At 34.9% G+C, this 20231-nt stretch overlaps 1 protein-coding gene across 1 annotated transcript in view; it reads left to right on the forward strand.

Moving 5' to 3' along the window:
• PEX7 (peroxisomal biogenesis factor 7) overlaps window positions 1–20231 on the forward strand; it is a 73052-nt gene that overhangs the window by 14443 nt on the left and 38378 nt on the right. Inside the window, exons 5-8 of the mRNA XM_072965911.1 lie at window positions 355–463; window positions 13852–13958; window positions 15584–15697; window positions 17222–17277. Of these exons, the coding sequence (XP_072822012.1) occupies window positions 355–463; window positions 13852–13958; window positions 15584–15697; window positions 17222–17277 (386 nt within the window). The remainder of the gene's footprint in view (window positions 1–354; window positions 464–13851; window positions 13959–15583; window positions 15698–17221; window positions 17278–20231) is intronic.

Raw genomic sequence — 20231 nt, forward strand, 5'->3', positions numbered from 1 at the left:
TTCCTTCCCAAAGCCTCCACTGAAGTTTTTTCTTTTCTAGAACATACTTCTGTAGCTTTTCAGTTAGACAGCGAATTTTCTTTCAAAATATACTAAAGCATTTATTAGAATTTTAAATTTTCTAATCTTTTAGCTTTTAAACTAATAATTAGCTCAGCATTAATTATTTTGGCCCCTTAAGTACCATCTTACTTCATATAAAAATAGACTTTAAATAATTCCTTGACATATATATATGTATATTGTGTGTGTATGTATATAAATACATATATATGATATATATATATTATATATATAAAGGCATAAATTTGAATTTACCTCTGTTAAGTTCTTGATCTATTCATTTATTTTTAGTGGGATCCAACCGTTGGAAACTCTCTGTGCACCTTTAGAGGCCACGAAAGTGTCATTTATAGCACAATCTGGTCTCCCCACATCCCTGGTTGTTTTGCTTCAGCTTCAGGTAAGTGATTTACCTGAAGCCTTATTTGTAAGGAATGGTGGCCTTTCTTTCCCCAGTAGGTGGCGCTGTGTACCTTAAATTCGAAGGAGAAAAGACTACATTCCTGCTTGTACTCCTTAGACAATTTCATTGTTTCCCAACCACTGGACAAGAATTAGTCAGGCCCGGTTTACTTTTTATTAGTTATGACCACTTGATTTAATATGTTCCTTTTTGGTGAGATTAGAGATGTGGTACAAAGAGGTAAGGGACAGAGTGAGGGCTTTGGCATTAGACTTGATTGAATTTGGAAACTCTCTTCAGTGGCTGGTTGTGGGGCCTCAGGGCCTCAAGGTGATGTGATGAGTTTTCTCTTCAGTGATGTGGGCCTACGAATGTCTAATTTATGGGGTTGTTGTGAGGGTGAAATAAGGAAACACGTAAAATGTCTAGCACATAGTCAACCACCTTTGCTCGATATTTACTATCTTTTTAGGGATGTTCTCTTTAGTTCTTTGCCACTAAGCCATAGCAAGAATGTGTTTGATATGATCTTCTTTTCTTACTGTTTGCTTTTGATTTATGTCAGTAATTCTAAGATAAAGTAGATACTTATATTTATATGTCTATTTTTTTTGTAAAGTCATTTTATAGAAATTTAAAAATTACACTTTGTACTGTTTGCATAAAGATTTACAAATTTGGTGTATTGGCCGATTCAAAAATCATGTATTATCTGAACAATCTAACTCATATATGATTGGTAGAGAAACTTTGCTAAGTTTCTCGGTGGTGCCATTTAAAGCAGCCTGGTCTTCCTGCCAAATGGTCATTTAAATAGCTGTCCTCGTCTTCACCTACCCCTGGCTGCTCCTTGTCGCTTTGCCTTCTTCTACACCCTGCAGCTCTGCCTTCAGAGCCCTTGCACGTTAACCCTTTTACCTTTTCTTTCCACCAGTCTAGCCTGTCACCCTTCTGTTGTCCTGACTTTACACCAACAGGTTCAGTGGTGGGGTCCTCCCAGAGGGTGATGGGGGGAAGAAGCTGAGTCAGCAAGGAGAGTGCTCCCTTTCTGCCTGTGGTTAGAAAGTAGACTCATTTCCAGTGGGGACACTGTAGGAAGGCATTCAGAGTTACATTCACGTGGTTAAGAATATGGGATATTAATTCTTAGTGATGTTGTAATATCTGCCACCCCATGACTTTTCATAATGTGAATTTTACAAGCATGACTATTAATGAACAAGTGTGGTTTAATTATGATTAATTAATGATTAATGCCCTGTCTTGGGCAGATCATAACCAGTTACCAGTCTTTCAGAGCTGGAAACCAGTCTAGTTCTTTTTATTAGCCACTGAGCTGCTTTGCTTAAATTGCTTTGTCTTTGGTTTGTTTATCAGAACAGAGGTTGCTAAATCTGCGTAACAGTTATAAGAATGTGTAACCCGTGTTAATTAATCATAAATATTTGTGGTGATTGACAAAATAATGTCAGCACTCTTTATTTCTTGCTGTTTTTATAACTTTCAAAATAAATTTATGAAGTAAAAACAGAAATAATATCGCAAATTATTCCTATTTAACCGTATACATGGTACGGAAATTCAAACAACACAGAAATGTGCCAAATAAAAAGTGAGTACTCCTTCCCCTCCTGTGGAACCACTGTTAACATTTTCTTGTATTCCTCATAAAAACTCTTATGCTTTTTCCAGAATATATGTACAAAAATTAGAAATATTAATGGGATCTCTTGAGGGAAAATGTCAGATGTCTTCAAAGGCTGAATTTGCTTAGTGATGTTAAGTTTTACATGCTTATAGCTATAAAACCTTTGCTGTTGTTGAATTTTGTACAGGACAATGATTTTGGGATTTTTGAGTCAGAAAATCTCTTGTCTCAGATTTATTTTCCTCATTGAAAACGTTGTTATTATAGCCATATTATTTCTTAGTAGCCATATTCCACTACTAGCTGAATTAAGTGAATCATACTACCATTCAGAAAGAATTCTTAGACTATAGTTTTAAATAAACTTGATGGAAAAAGAACATCCACCAACTATATATTATGAACTATACATATGAACTTGTATATTTAGGTTTATGAAATTAAAACAAATCTAACATGGAAAAAGAGGTGCAGCGTGTTTCTTTTATTTAATATACTGCCGGTAAACTTTTGGCTAAAGAAAGCGTTCTGAATACTGTTTTCTTCCTGAATGCTCTAATTCTTTAATATATATTGCTTCACTTTTCTACTATATAATTTGCGTAATGTATGGAGTGCCATTAGTGCTGTAACAAGTGTAGAAATCGGACAAAGGTGGGCAGGGGCACAGATCCTCTTGTAGGCTGCTTCCTTGGGCCACTGTCACCTGCCTCCAGAGACATGTACTAGGAAGGAGAAACTGATGTCTGCTCAGGGCATTCCAGTGTGAGGAATTACTAAGTTAGACCATTTGGGGGAAATGTACACATAAATCAGTGTGACACTAATTATTTTCAAATGTATTTATTTCAGGGCAGCAACACCTTATAGATTAGACAGAATAATAACAGCAGCCTTCCCAGTCTCCGTGATGCCAGTTTATTCTGATAATGAGAATTCTGATCGTGTCAAGGTGACAGTTATTTTAAGGTTCGAACCTTGAAATGGTAAACAGATGTGTCTCCTCAATCTTTTAGATGTTTGCCAATTTGATGAGTGAAAAGTGAGATCTAATTGTTATTCTGATTTACATATTTGATTACTAGGGGTAGTGAATACTTTCTGTATGTCAGTTGGGTACCACAGTTCTTTTGTGAGTCGTTATGTTCATGTCTTCGGCCCATTTTTTCTGCTGTGAGCTCTTTGTTGTTGTTTTTCTGTATTGATGTATGAGCTCTTTTTATATTTAGGAATTAGTTTTCTGTCTCTTAAATCTGTTACAAATATTTTCCCACTTTTTCTGTCTTTTAACCTATTTATTTAATTTTAGTTTTTACTGTATAAGCACTGAAATGTTTTGGTAGTCAAAACTTAATTTTTTGCTTGATCTGAGGTTTCTGGCTTTCATTTAAGATGAATAAGGAGTTGGCTCAGTGAGAAGTGAAAGGTCTTGGGTAGCATAACAAGAGAGAAAATTCCAGGCAGAGAGAACAGGATATTCAAAAGTAAGAACCTGATGCATTTGAGAAACTGGAAGAGGGCCAGAGGGGCTGTTGTCTAAGAGGAAAGGGTAGCAAAAATGAGGTTGGGATCACGGGCAGGGGCTCAGATCACACCTTGCCGGCTGGATTCAAGAGTCTAGATTTTATCCTGTGGACAGTGGGATGGCATTGAAGAGGTTTAAGCCGGAGGTGATATGATTGTGCTTGCATTTTTAAAGACTCACTTTGGCTGTCATGTGGAGAGCAGTTTGGAGGTGAGCTGGAGTGGATGCAGGGAGGCCAATTTAGAGAGAGATGAAGGCATGGATAAGGATGGTGGCAGAAGGGACGGAAGAAAGTAGGCTGCTTTGAGTGATATTTTGAGATGATTTTATAAGATGTGAAAGGTGAGAGAGGGATGAGTGAAGAATAAGTCCTAGATTCCTAGCAAGGACAAATTCAGGGATGGTAATGTCATAACCGAGATAAGGAATACGTTTGAAAGAGAAGACTTTGTTATAGAGTACATTGAACCTGTGGGACACACGTATGGGGTTGTCAAGAACAGGTTGAGTTTGGAGCTGAGAAATCAGGCCTTATGAGTAAAAATTGTGTTACTGGCTCATAAATGGAAACTAAAGCCACTGCAGTAAATCAGAGCACCCAGGAAAGACCAAATAGAAGCAACTTTAGAATAGAGCACAAGCTGGCAAACTACTGCCCTCAAATCAAAATGACCCACTGAAAGTTTGTGTAAATAAAGTTTTATTGGAACACAGTCATGCCCATACATTTGCATATTGTCTGTCTATAGCTGTTATCACACTAGTGGCAGAGTTGAGTAGTTATGACTGAGACAGAATGGCACTCAAAACCAGTAATACTGACTGTTGAGCCCTTTACAGAAAATGTTTGCTGACCCCAGGTGTAAGTCTTAAGGAGTGATCAAGGAATGGAAGCTTTTTTGCACAGTCTGGTTGCTTAGGGAAGGAGAGAAGACAGTAGCAGGGGAGTGGGGAGTGCTTCCTGTGTTGTCTCCTTGTTTAGTTCCCCAACATCTGAAGACCAGCAGTCGGTAGGATAGTTGTTCCTTTCTTGTGAATAAACTCTATCAGTGCCCTGAGATTGAGTTATGTTGAGTGAGTTCCACTGGAAATCGAATGTCACAGAAATCCTTTCCATTTGTTTATTATGTTTTTTAATTCTAAAAATTAAAAATGACCAGATGTCCCTGAGTTCTGAACTATTATGAGGTTGGAGAAACTCAGACGTGGAAACCTTCAGGTATATTGTGAACAGACAAATATGTCCATTTTTTAATGATTAAGCAACTTTTTTAGATCCTAGGATAATGGTGAATAATAGTAACTTCAGTGTATAGAGGTTCAGTTAATTCACAAAATGTTTTGTTCACTGGTTAGAATTTAATAGCATTGTTTTCTAGAATGAAGAAAGATACACTTATAAAATTATTACTATTATTTTTATAATTTCTAAGTTGTGTAAGTCATAGTTTTTTGATCCATAATCTGAATAAAATCTTTTTCAAAATATATCAAGTCTTTAAAGATGGAGCTAGTAATATATTTTCCTTGTCATATTTCCTTTTCCAAGCTTAAATTTCTTCTTTTTCAATTTTTCTGTGGCACAGCTGACCATAAGCCTGGGTGTATATTAAGTAAATGATAGCAATATTAATACACTCGTTTAAATTAACTAACCCTTTTGCCTGCATATATAACTTGCGTTAGTCATTATTATGCTTTTAATTTAGGTAAATGCTAATGTGTTTCATGTTGATAGTGAATCAAATCTGTAAGATGACTGCAGTTCAGCATAATGGTTATAATTCTACAATTGGTAAAGAGCCCTAATACAGAGACTATTAGTACAGGTTCAATTAAAATTCTTGTAAGGATATAAATTAGTTTGACATTAGCATCATTTTCTTAGGGCCTTTTATCCTACAGTTTGGCCGTATATCCTACAGTTTCAAAGGATTCATTTCAAACCTGGAAGGAATTAGTCGTATGGAATAGATCCATCTTCTGAATGAACTGAAACATACTTCCCTTCTAGTGAAACATGAAGCCATGTCTGCTGGGAGTTCTAATTGGCAGCATTCATAATAAGCTGGAATTAATAAGGAGTATAATTTTACATATTTGGAAAACTGTCAGTAAGTAAAACTCCTTGAATTACTGATAGATTTTTAAAAATTCCTTTACCTTACTATTGTATGTAATTTTGTTAATTTGTATTATTATTTAAAATCCTAACATTGTCTTCATTTATTTTTAATTGTTCTTTTAATGACCATGACCAAATGTAAAATCTGATAGTGACAAAACCATGAACTGATAGCAGCTGCATTTATTTAAATGTCAGGCAGAATTGTTTATAGTAGCCCTTTATTTGGGCTGAGTCATACATACCTCTTTGTCTTTCATTGGCCTTTTGTGTAGCCTGGTATACATAATATTTACTCTGGATGTTATATGTAGAATATTCAGTGCTTGAGACTGAATAGCAGAAAAAGATTAATTGTGTCTAGAGAGTTAACAGTATGATCACAAAACTTAACTCTCTGTACTTTATAAATAGAGAGTATATAAAAAGTCTTTTATCAACAGAATGTCCATTTGCTTTAATGGAAAAAATGACTGTTTAATGACATTACCTTCATGTGTTATATGAGAAAGAAATGTAAATAGTGGTCATATCAGCCAGGATGTCTTTGGTTGAAAGTGAGAGAAATTCTGACCCACACTGCCTTAAGGAAGAAGATAACTTATTTGCTCACATGGTTGAAATGTCCAGAATTACATCTGGCTGTGTACACCTGCCTGCATGTAGAGCTCAAAGAATGTTCTTGGTTTTTGTTCTGTGTTCTGTTAAGTTGGTTTAGTATCAGGTACCAGGTGACAGCAAGATGGCAGTAGCTCCACCCTCTACATCCTTTCTTGTTTCTGTCCAGTAGGAAAAAGTGAGAGATTCCTTTTCAGACGTCTAGAAAAGTTTCCTCTTCTCTCATCAGCTCTGATGGCCCGTGTGGATGTTCCTAAACTAATCACTGTGCCTGGCAGAGGAGGCTGTAATGTGTTGATTGGCATGGGCCTGGCTTAGCTCCTGCAGTTGGGAAGGGGAAATGGGAGAGAGCATGGTACCCAAACTGCATATGGAATCTGAGAATCCTGGTTATCCGGACATAGGTGCATATGTTCTAGGGGGCCAACATTAACTGAATTGTCTGCACATTCAAGGCTTAAAATAAATCAGAAAGGGATTCAACAAAAAGCAAGCACTTGACCTCTAAGCTATAACCTATGTTCCTTTAAAAAAATTGAATACATTAAAGCCATTTTCTGCTGGCTTTTATGGTTCTGGAAGCTTATTAGAGGGTTTATTTATCAAGCATTTGACATTTTCCTGAACTATTTCTTCATAATGATTTTCCAATATTAACCCACTTACTAAAATTGAAAAGATTTAAAGTTTTTCTTCCGCTATGGGAAGTGGGTTTGTGATACAGTCCAAGTTGGGGTAAGCGCTGAAGCTTCAGGGGTTGAATGCGGCATCTGACTGCAGGGAGTCTAGCTCCAGACTCCTTGTCCCTGCAATCAGATGCCGTGTTCACCACTGTTACCTGAATTTGGTCGTGCTACTCAGTCTCTGTCTCTTCACTCCTCATTTCAAAAATAAGGATGATGGAGGGGTGGGTAGGTATAGCTCACTGGTAGAGTAAGTACATGCTTAGCATGCATGAGGTCCAGGGTTCACTCCCCAAAATCTCCATTAAAAAAATAAAAAATAAGGGTGATAATAATACATGTGTCATAGAGTTTTCTAGAAGATTAAGTGAGTTAGTATAAGCAAAAGGTAAGGGCTCTGTGAATGGTACCTCTTATTATTAATGTATTGCTCAGAATTCTTTGAAAATGTAACCAAGGATCCTTGAGTTTGCCAAAGTTGGCTGGTCAGGAAAGATTTCCTGAGGAGACAGTGTTTAAACTGCTACCTTCTGAACAATTAAGAGTTAAAAGGTGAGTCATGGGAAGCAACAAGACGTTGTGGAAAGAACAGGGCATATTTAAGGGACATCTGAATGGCATTTGCACACGTATGTTCTGTAAGAGTAAATAGCATATATCTGAGAACTAAAACTCTGAGAACAGAGTTTTCGAGTAACTTGCTCCAGGTAAAATCTGGAATGCCTGGTTGTGTAATAACATACTAGTCCAGTGGTCCTGAAACCTGGCTAACCATCAGAATTATTGGGGGAGCTGAAAAAACAGGAGAATTCTGTCCTTCATCTTAGTCCTACTGAATCGGATACCTCTGAGGGGTATATTTTTTAATCACGGCAGTGGAGTCTAGTCGATCAGCCTGATTTGGAAAGCACTGTACAAATCTGTGGTGTAGCTCTGTTTGAGATGCCAAATGAATAGCTTATTTCTGCTGATGTAATAGAAGTTGCATGTTTGTTTTAATAGAAATATACTCATCTCTTTTTTAAAACCACAAAATGGTTTCAGTGCTGAGCTCAGTGAGGAAGTGGTTTCTTTAGATTGAGAATTCAGTTTTGTCAATTACAGCTTGAGTTATTTATGGTCGTTCTCAATTAATTGTCTTACTTTGTCTTCTTGCTTACAGACAGGAACTTACTATAAAACATACTGTAATCTTTGCGTAAAATCATCTCAACTGAAAAATTCATGGTTGTGGTACCCAAAGTTGTAAAATGTTTGTTTTTAAGAATATTACAAATAGTAGAAGCTTATATGCTAGGCAGTCAAGATGTAGTTTTATGCCTCATCCTGTGGCACACGTATAGCCAATTATGTCATTCAACTGTTTGTAACAGTTTATATTTTAAGATAATACCTGAGAATATAGCATTTAAGTTTTTCCAGGAATTTAGTCACCTTCAAAGTTGTATGGAATTTGCAAATCTGGAATTAAATTTATCATTAGCTAAGTTAAGACAGACCAAAAAGGGAGGAGTTTTTTGAGCTTTAGGTCTTCCTTATTAGAGTTCTCTTAAGGACATTGGTTCTGTTTAGTTCATGAAAGCTGAATTAGTACAGAATTCCTATTTCTAAAGTATATGAGATGGAAGGGAAGACTATTTGAGCTCTTTACATAAAGAGGATTAATATGAAATAACCTTTCTTTTGAATCATGAAAACTAAATTATTGCTAGTACAGACTCCATGTAATTGCATAAATCATAGCCATGCCTGAATGTGTGGGGTCCTGTAGTCAAAAAAACCTCATTCTACTCTATTAAAAAAAAAGTCACATTGCATCTGATAGGCATCTGGCATTTCAAATAAATTAAATTATTTGGGCCCAACATGCATCCTTTTGCTACTCATTTCACTTCACAGTTTCAGACTCAACATTTACTCTCATTCTCCTCACCCAACTTCCTCTTAAGGCTGGACATAGTTGTAGCTAGCACTTCCTGTTCCATATTATGTACTTAAATCCACTGGTTCTGCTGCCAGTGGCAGGTCTGCAACTGATAAGAGAAGCTGGTAATGCAGGTGGGTCTGTGGCACTGTCACAGGGCCCTGATAAACGTCTGGCTGACAATGAAAGGCCAGTTGTCTGGAAAATGCAATTAAAAAAACAATATAAATATGGATGTCCTGGTGGCTAAAAGAGTTGAATGAGTCATGGTACCAGTTGGCCAGAAGGTCCCTTTCCTACCTGGAAAACAAAGTGATGAGGGTGATGAGCCCACCATGTGTAGCACAAGTGGAATTCTCAGCTCCTCCAGAGCAGTTCTCGCTTCTTTGTGCCCTTTGCATTAACTGCAAGAGGGGACGACCTAAGCCATGGTCTTTTTAAAAAATGTTGCTTGAATATTCTGATGAGGAACCAAAATGTTGTCCCAGAGAAATTTGAAATAAGCATCCGTCCAGTCTTTGTTGCGGTTGCTTAACCTTTCATTGAGTATATAAGAGACATACAGGACAGGGCATAATCTTAAGTGTACAACACAATGAATTTTCACAATGAATGCAGCTGTGTACCAGCACCCAGGTCAAGAAACAGCGTTCCCAGAGGGCCCCCCAACATCCTTCCAGTCATTACATTTCTCCACCCCCTACTTGAGACTGACCACTGTCCTGCCTCCAAATAGCAGAGATGAATGTTACCTGTTTTTGAGTTTTCAAGTCTGATTTCTTTTGCTCAACCTTATGTTTTGTGAGATTCACCCATATTATTGCTAGAATAACAGTTACTTCTTAATCTCCTGGTCCACATTTATTGTAGTGTTTTGGTACTTTAAATCATTCACACACCCATAAAGTGTAATTGTTAGAAATATAATTACTATGACGAACTCAAGCTCATTGAACTTTAAACAATGCTGTAGTCATGGTTATAACAGGCTTTGCAGTTTCAGACCTGATATGAAATATATGCTTTTGAGAGCTAGTATATATCATGTAGGTATTTCCTGTGTTTTAGTTGACACCTTGTGCTGAATCAAATGTTCTTCTCTGGAGCTAGACTCTTCTCTGAAGCTTCAGGTGAATCCTATTCACTATCTCCACAATGATCGCCTTTGCCTACAGATGGTAGAACTTGCTCAATCTCAGGTCTTTGTAGAATTTATTGAAAAGCAATCCCAGAAGGGGAAGTGGTGCTTGAATGGCCCCAGGACACATTCTCTGTCTCTAATTTCGACTTTTCTCCACTTGTTGATTTGACTCTGCAGGCCAGCTTTCTCCTTACAGTGAAACACATGACCACCAGCAGCCCCTCAATTTTATAACTTGTGAATTCTGCTATAAGAGAGAGAGACTGCTATCATTCTTTCAGTGATAGGTCAGAAAAATCCCAAGTACCTACTTTTGACCTGTCAGCTGTGGTAGGGACAGAGAATGAGATACTGTGACTGGCCTTGCTTACACCTGTCCTTGGCCAGTCAGCTGTGTTGAGCCATAGATCTTTCTAGAATCACATGGTGAAAAGAGGATGTTGTTCCTAGAAGGCTGTTGCTGGGCTGACCAAGCTCCAGACATCCACACCACCCTGCTTTAAACACTGAAGTTTAGGGAAGGTCATGAAAGATCATTTTATCAAAGCTGCTTAGAATTCTGAAACAAATGCTACTGACTGGTGGCTAGACTACAGTCAGAGTGATTATAATTAGGACCCTGAAATTTTTGGAGCTTTAGTCTGTACCAATTCTGAACAGTTTCCATTGGTACTTTCAAGCTCATCACTCCCTCTTATCCTCACCATCCCTAGCCAGATTTAAGATGTTAGTTACTCTCTTTCATTAGAGTGGTTTTCAACCTTTTGTAAAGTAGGAGGATGGTGTTTTTATGTTTTATTTTATTTTTTCAAAAAACCCCATCATACTGCATTACCGTATCACTAAGTTGAGAATTGGGGGTAGTTGTGGGGGTGTTTTTAAATTAAAAAAATATTTAGGGGAGTGTATAGCTCAGTGGTAGAGTATGTGCTTAGCATGCATTAGGTCCTCGGTTCAATCCCTAGTTACCTCCATTAAAAATTTTTTTAAAATAAATAAATAAATAAATAAACCTAATTACCCTCGCCCCCCCAATTTTAAAAAGTCTTTGTATCTCACACACAAGACAAAAACACCTATTTATGAATCTATAAAAATGTAGTAAAAGTAGTACCAAAACACACTACAGGGATGCACACCAGATTCCATCACCGTGGTGGCCTCTGGGCAAGGAGGATGGGGAATGGGATTGGAAATACAATAGAGGTTTCAACTTTATTTGTTGTGTTTATTACCTTTACCTCTAAAATAACTCTGGAGCGAATGTGACAGACTGTTGTGTGTGTGTGTGTGTGTGTGTGTGTGTGTGTGTGTGTGATTAAATATTTCCCCAGTTTATAGAAAGAGCTAATATGTAAATTGAAAGAATAATTCCGCAAGACTCAGCCAACATTGATTATGTGGTGCTTTTCCTCCAGCAACATTAAGAAGCAGCATAGTGTAGTCGTAGTTCACTCGGGCTGGGGAGCCAGGTGGCCTGCCTGGGTTCCAGTTCCAGGTCCTGATTCCATAGCTTGCTATCTTGACAAGTTACTTTATTTCCGTATGTTTCAGTTTCCTCATTTGTAATTACCACAGGAATTACTTTTTATATTTTCAAAAGTTCTACGTCATTTGCTGTGATGTTTTTAAAAAGTTAATATATTTGTCCCTTGGTATCAGTCAAGGATTTTTTTTCCAGAATCCTCCCTGATTACCAAGATCCCTGGATGCTCAAGTCTCTTATATAAATTGTAGTCGTATTTGCATATAACCTATGCACATCCTCCGGTACTTTAAATCATCCCTAAATTATTTACAATACCTAACACAATGTAAATGCTATGTAAATAGTTGTAAATACAACATAAATTCTGTGTAAATAGTTGCCAGCACAGCAAATTCAAGTTTTGCTTTTTGGAGCTTTCTGGAATTTTTCTGTCTCAAATATTTTCTGTTCATGGTTGGTTGAGTCCACAGATTCAGAACCTATGGCTGTGGAGGGCCAACTATACATATAAAATGCTTAGACCAGCATTTGGCATATAGGAAGCACTCAATAAATACGAGTTATTATTTGTTATTAATAGGGATAGGAATGATTTCTAATCATGGGTATGTTTTGTTATTTTAATCTATTTTTTAAAAAATTTATCTCATTTCAACTTTATAAGGCAGAGTTTTGTTGTTTTTGGGGTGGTCTTGTTTTTATTGAAGAATGGTTCACATATTACATAAATTACAGTTGTACAATATAGTGATTCACAATTTTTAAAGGTTATACTCCATTTATAGTTATTATAAAATCTTGGCTATATTCCTCATGTTTTATAATATATCCTTGTATTTTATTTTATACCTAGTCGTTTGTACATCTTAATCCCCTACCCCTGTTTTGTACCAACCCCGCCTCCCCCCACCCCAGTGGTAACCTCTAGTTTGTTCTCTGTGAGTCGATATAAAGCAGGTGTTTTATTATAGGTAAGGAACATGAGAATCTGGGATGTTAAGTAACTTGACTAGATATCAAAAGCTACTAAATGATTGAGCTGAATTAGAACCAAGCTCTGTAACCCCAAAGCCCCCATTCTTAACCTCTGTATTTCATTACCACCAGCAATTTAATTTTTATCTTTCTTAAGCAACTTGCAAAGAATCAGAGAAACATTGTCAAAAGTTGTTGAATTTAGTTAAATGACCTATGATTTAGAATTGGGACTCTAGGAAAATATGTGCAGATAACCAAAGGAAACTTTTAAAATTGAGCATTTTTATTTACCATATATTAGAGTATCTACCATGTGCTAGAGACCGTATATGTGCTTTGCAGGAACTTTGTTACACTAAAGTCTTGCACCATCCTGCATGTAGGCATTCTGTTTCTTTTTTAGGGATGAGGAATCAGTCTCAGAGACACTGTGTAACTTGTGTAGAGTCACACAACTACTAAATGGAATCAAGATCATGACTACCATCACACTGCAGACTTTTTTTTTTTCATTAAGCTGAACTAGCTTTCTTGCATGATCAGTTATTGTTTATAATTTACTTTTGATGTAGATACACATATATTCTGGGTTTTTTATCTGATCATTTTGTCATTTCCTCATAGTTTACAAAATTGAAGGCAAACAGCATATAAAACAATCAGGGTTGACTTTGTGCAGCTATGTGATATAAATCATTTTTGTAATAATTCAAAGTATAATCTTTAAATTTCCTCAACTTTTTTTCCAAGATGAAAAATATACGTTTGGATGGCCTATTAAAATAAAATAAATGTAAAAGCTGAGATTTCAAAATATCCATTTTGACTTGGTAGACTTTGCTCACATTTAACTGTAAAACTGTTATCATTTTATTTCTTGTGGTACATGCTGGTATTGGGTGCTTAACTTTATTTTCAAGAAACAAGGATTTTCAGGGCCTTTTCCTATCCTGAAGAAAAATGCATTGGGTGTGTTTTCAGTCATTGTTGGGCTTGTCTCAGTGTGAGATTCAGATTTTCCTGCTTTGAGTAGATCTAAGATCGTTATCATGTTGCCTTATTTTTCTGTAGTTCGTCACTTTTAGTAATTCTTATGCATTATTATAGTATAAAAACAGTGTATCTGTATATTTGATATATGGATGGAAGTCTCCCGGCAGTGAAAGTGGTATGTTTTCCCTTGACTCGTCGTCATCATGGATACTGAACATCCAAGTGGCGTTATTGAAAGTGATCGTCTTCCTCTTTCACCAGGTGATCAGACTCTGAGAATTTGGGACGTGAAGGCAACTGGAGTCAGAATTGTGGTTCCAGCCCATCAGGCAGAAATTTTGAGTTGTGACTGGTGTAAATATAATGAGGTACCCTGTCTGGCTCTGTCCTGAGTTGCCAAGCTCTCCCTAATGTTGAGATGTTTTAGATTTTATTTATCTTTGTTTATGTGGCCTTTGGTAGTGTTTATGGACCATTAAGTTAAATTCAATCCCTTTCATTTCTAATTGATGATTGTGAGTGACCTGCATTAGCATTAATTGGATTTAAGTGGACATAAAACAAGCAGAATAAGAAACAGAAATTCTCAAAGTTCAACAGTGCAGCCTTACTTGTTTGTTTGGGAAACTGCTTTACAATTTCTGTAATTTTTTTCTTTATTGATCTTAACCCTGTGCATTTGTATCAGCTTTTGCTTTCATTTCTTGTTCACTTTGCTAGTGAGGCTGCTGAACTATTTGCAACTTGATTTTTAATTTGACAGTCCATTAGTTTTTAAAATTTTCTGTTTCCCTTGTAAGCCTTACCAGGCTTCATGCTTCTTTAAGATAGTAGTGTCCTTTTGCAAAGCTTTAGCTAACCATATAAGCATAAGAATTAGATATAGAAATGGATTAAATAAGTGTTGATATGCTGTTTAAGTACATTCATGTACCTGGAATGGTCTGTTGACTATGACAAATAAGTATAACATATACCTTTTCCCCCCCAATTTTAAATTAATTACCAAAAGAGAACATTGCATTGACTGAGTTCTTTAAATAAAAAGAAAATAGATTAAAAGAAAATGTAGTACATAATTCAATAATACTTGATTTTAGTAAAATTTTCAGTGCTGATGACTGTAGTTCAAAACTCACTCATCATAAATGAATTTTCCAAATGGAAAAATAAAATCGTGAACTACATATTATACTTCTGGAAATTCTAAAAAAGATACTGATATACTCTTGAGAGTGGTTTAAAATTAAAAAAAAACTTTGAAGTTTTTTTTTCAAATGAGCTTACATCAAAGCCCAACACATTCAGACAGTGAATTACTGCTCTGGATGATGTGAAATGGGGCTGAGTATGGACCTGGCTCTTGGACTATTGAGCCAGAATCTCTGGACTCATCTCAGGTTCTAGATAGCAGAATTTGTAAAACCTGACAAGATAGAAGACTTACCATTTTTGCATATATTCTCAGATAGAATTAGATTTTATATTAAGACATGGCCAATGAGAGTTGAGAGTGATGGTTGATTTAGATTTAGAAAAACATATAAAAATTTAATTTATACCCTTCATGCTTTCAAATATTCGTAAATTAGCAGTCCCTTTGCCTTTTAATGCCTAGTAAAACTTAGAGCATGCTGCAGAGAAAGATGGGCTTATTTGTCAGGTATAATTCTTAATATGTTAATGTACTTATTAACACTATTACAAGCAGATTGGAAAATTTACAGTACTGTTTGAGACTATGCCTTTTTTTGTTGTGTATAGTGTTCCATTATATACATAAAGCATACTGAGTTCCTTTTTTTCAAATCATACTAATTTTTGCTTCATGGTGTATATTTTGATTCCTTTCTCTACTGTTATATAACTTTTCAAGAGTGACTCCTGAATTCAGATTAAATAAGTACCAGAAATAGATACGGTTTTTAGTAGGAAATGGGTACAGCTTAACCACAAAGATGTCACAGTTTACTTTTCTCTGAATTGTTTTCAGAATTTGCTGGTGACGGGGGCAGTCGATTGTAGTTTGAGAGGCTGGGACTTGAGGAATGTACGGCAACCAGTATTTGAACTTCTTGGTCACACCTATGCTGTTAGGAGAGTGAAAGTAAGTTTTTATCTTTTCTTTTTATACATAGAATAAAAATATAGATATAAATACCATCAATGAAGTATATGTAAATGGTGTTCAGGGGATGGGGTTATCGATTCTTTCTTATGCATGGTTTTGTTATCCAATTAGTGATTATGAACATTGAAAGCTAAAATTAGGTAAAATATTTGAATAATTATTGAATGAGTTGGAACAATGTAGTCAGTCAGTACTTACAATTAAATAAAAATGTTTTTCTCATTCTGTCATCCCCATCTACTATTACTTTAATATTTTTAAACTATAGTAATTTACTCTTCGTATTATATTTTTTATAATTTTCTATTCAGTGGAAGGAGGTCACTTTACTTTGTTGAAACTCATACAGAGAGATGGTTAATTCTCTCTTTTCCCCAGCATGATTGTATGTATGAATGTTTACAAAGTTTAGGGTATAGAAAATTTTCCACTTTGCAAACAGCAGAGGATGAGGTAACTTCTTTCTGCTGCTCTCCCCAGTTTTGTCAGGTTCTAAAGTGACGTAAGTTAGTTTCCCAGCTTCTATTTAGGTAAATTTTGCTGTCACTGTGGAAAACATCTTATTAAAAGATATCTCCCAATTTCATTCTTTGTGCTTTACATTCAGGGTAAGAATGTACTTTTTGATCTTTTCATTAAGATAATTATATTATTCCTATTTTAAAAATTCTAAATTGCAGTTAATATTTTAAATTTTGCTGGTTACAGTTCAACATATGAGAAACAGTGCCTGTTTTATTTTTTTAAAATGGCACCCAGGATTTAGTAGTGAAAAAAATATTTTCTTCATATATTTCATTGTGCTTCTGAGAATGAAATAGGGTAGGTGATGTAGTGAAAGTATTTCACAAATGATAAAGCGCATTCAAATGTAATTATATATATGTATATAACCACTCAAGTACTGGTAAGAAAAACACTGAAGAAATAAAATTGCAAAGCATAACCTATTAAAGCATGTTTATTATTTATATAAGATATTACTTGTCTTTAAATTTGTGGTTTTTGACCTTGATATCATTAGCTATGATATACATACAAGAAAATTATTTAAAATTGTTTAACATTTGAATGTTTATTTGATATTTGTGGTAATGGCGATCATAATATGTATTCATAAAATTGGTAAATTACATAATTATATATATGCAGTATCTTAAATCTCTTGTATTTTTAGGACTCCTTTTTGGATATGAAATTGTATTTTATTTTTCCAGAATAACAACATTTTGGAAATATTCTAATATAAACTCTAAAAGTCTTGAGAGATGACTTTCTTTGAAGAATGTGAAAACAACTGTTTTTCCTATAGATGGGTATTTAAAAGTCTAGAAGCTTTTTGCCTTGAATTGAAGCATATAAGGTTTTGAAAAGCATGATTTTAAGTGACAGTCTTGACTAAACTTTAATTTATTATAATGTTCATGAGAATGACCACATGAGATAGCACGTTATAATTACAGTTAACCCCAGAAAGTTTTTTGTTTTTGATTTTTGTAGTTTTCACCATTTCATGCTTCTGTGCTGGCCTCTTGCTCCTATGATTTTACTGTAAGGTCAGTGGTTTTTGATATATTTCAGTGTGAAATATCAAGTAGCATTTGCATCTTTGCAGCTTTTATGAAGGATAATGTGTTTGTCTTACTAATATAAAAATAATATGGTCTGGGCACATTTGAATATTTGCCCCTGGGATTAATATTTTATTTTTCTGTTATTATGATCTGGCCACATATAGGAATAAATTCTTTACTATTTAAAGATTAGCCTGGTTACTCTATTTAAAAGACTTTTCCTAACAGTTGTTCCTAGAGTAATATCTTCCTATGCTATAGATTGAATAGCCAATATCTTTAAAATTTTGATTTTAAAAACTGTGACATTTTATTTCTTCAGGTTTAATTATAGGCTAAGGCTATAGACTGTTAAGGTTAAGATTGTTATAGATGAAAAAAATCAGCATGAGTGTATGTGTGTTTGTGAATAGTACATATGTAACTGTGTATGTATGTGCGTATACATGTGTATCTATGTATGAATATATCTATCTCTATTCATATTCCCATTTCTAATCCCACACCACACAGGGTTCATTCTACTTTTTCTCCTTTTCCAAATTTATGACCTCTGATTCTTATTGTTCACAATACATTTACCTATTTGCTACCTTACAATGCTCAGAAAGTAGTTTGGAAATCACTGTATATCAGTTCATAGAGATCTTTTTCATTCTGCATAATACTCCGTTATGTGGTTATGCTATACTTTATTTAGCTACTCTCCCATATATGGGCATTTAGCTTGTTTCATATATTTTATAAATGAATAAATGACTTTGTATATATGTATGTTCACATCACTAGAGAATTAATTTCAGAGTCTACTCCTAGAAGTGGGATTGAGGGATTAAAAGGTAAATACACACACACACACACACACACACACACATATATGTACATATATATATACACACACATACACACACACAAACCATATAAACATATATATATATATATATATATATGATTCTGTTAGATATTACCAAATTCCCATCCATAAGAAATATACTTGTTTCCATCCCACATGTCAACATTGGAAAGCACCTGTTTCTCTGTTATCTAAAGATTATTGATTCTTTAGGAGTTTCCAAGTTCATGATCATATCATCTGCAAATAAAGGTGGTTTTACATCTTCAGTTCCAGTTCTGATGCCCAAACATGAGGATGCGTGTATCTTTTAGAGTTAATGTTTTTATTTTCTTCAGCTGAATACCCAGAAGTGGAATTGATGGATCATATGGTATTCTATTTTTAAATTTTTGAGGAACCTCCACACTATTTTCCATAGTGGCTACACGACTTTACATTCCCACCAACAAGGATTCCCTTTTCTCCGCATTCTTGCTAACACTTAATTATTTCTTGCCTTTTGTAATAGCCATTCTAACAGTTTTGAGGTGATATTGTAGTTTTGGTTTGCATTTTTCTAGATAAATGATGTTGAGCACCTTTTCATGTACCTATTGGCCATCTGTATGTCTTCTCTGGGAAAATGTCTATTCAGATCTTCTGCCCATTTTAAAAACAGGATAATTTGTTTTCTCACAGTTGAGTTGTGTGAATTCTTTATATATTTTGGATATCAGTCCCTCGTTAGAGATATGTTTTGTAAATATTTTCTTCCATTCAGTAGGTTGCCTTTTCATTTTGTTGCTGGCTTCCTTTACTGTACAGAAACTTTTCAGTTTGATGTAGTCCTACTTGTTTCTTTTTGCTGTTTTTGCTTTTGCTTTTGGTGTCAGGTCTGAAAGATCATCACCAGGACTTACGTCAAGAAGCTTACTGCCTGTATTTTCTTCTAGAAGTTTTATGGTTTCAGGTCTTACATTCAAGTCTTTAATCCATTTTGAGTAAATTTTTGTGTATGTTGTAAAATAATGATCCAGTTTCATTTGTCTCTATGTGCCTGTCCATTTTTCTAATGCTATTTATTAAAAAGGCTGTCCTTTCCTCATTGTTTACTCTTGGCTCCTTTATTGTAAATTAATTTATCATATAAGTGTGGGTTTATTTCTGAGCTCTCTGTTCTGTTCCATTGATCTCTGTGTGTTTTTATGCCAATACCATACTGTTTTAATTACCATAGCTTTGTAATGCATTGAAGTCAGGAAGCATGATGCCTCCATCTTTGTTCTTCTTTCGCAAATTACTTTGGCTATTCAGGATCTTCTGTGGTTCCATACAGATTTTAGGATTGTTTGTTCTATTTCTGTAAAAAATGCCATTGGAAGACCAATCATTCTCAACAGTAAAAAGTTAGAAGCTTTTCTTCTAAAATTAGGAACAAGACAGAGATGCCCATTCTTACTGCTTTTATTCAACATAATATAGGAAGTTCTACCCAGAACAATTAGACAAGAAAAAGAAATAAAAGGCACCCAAATTTGAAAGGGAGAAGTAAAGTTGTCACTATTTGCAAATGAAATGATATTACATCTAGAAAACCCTAAAGACTCCATAAAAAAACTGTTAGAACTAATTAGAAACAAATTCAGTAAAAGTTGCAGGATACAAAACCAATACACAAAAATTAGTTGCATTTCTATATACTAATAGCGAGCTATCAGAAAGAGAAATTAAGAAAACCATCCCATTTGTAATTGCATCAAAAAGAATAAAATACCTAGGAATAAATTTAATATAGCAGGTGAAATACATATATGTTGAAAATTACTGAAATTAATGAAAGAAATTAAAGAAGACACAAATAAATGGAAAAATATTCCATGCTCATGGATTGGAAGAATTAATATTTTTTTTAATTGTTTCAAATTTATTGATGAAAAACGTTATGATCAAATAAATAATTTCTAATACTTTTTTTAGTAGTAGAAATCTTTCATTAAAGGAAATCTTAAATAGATGGCTAAAATGTAAAATATGTGACAAAAGGAGTTATTTCTTTTGGTTGAAGAGTTGTTGAGAGTCTTGGACATCCTGCATTGATTCA

Source organism: Vicugna pacos, chromosome 8 (genome assembly GCF_048564905.1).
Source record: "Vicugna pacos chromosome 8, VicPac4, whole genome shotgun sequence".
Taxonomy (NCBI): domain Eukaryota; kingdom Metazoa; phylum Chordata; class Mammalia; order Artiodactyla; family Camelidae; genus Vicugna; species Vicugna pacos.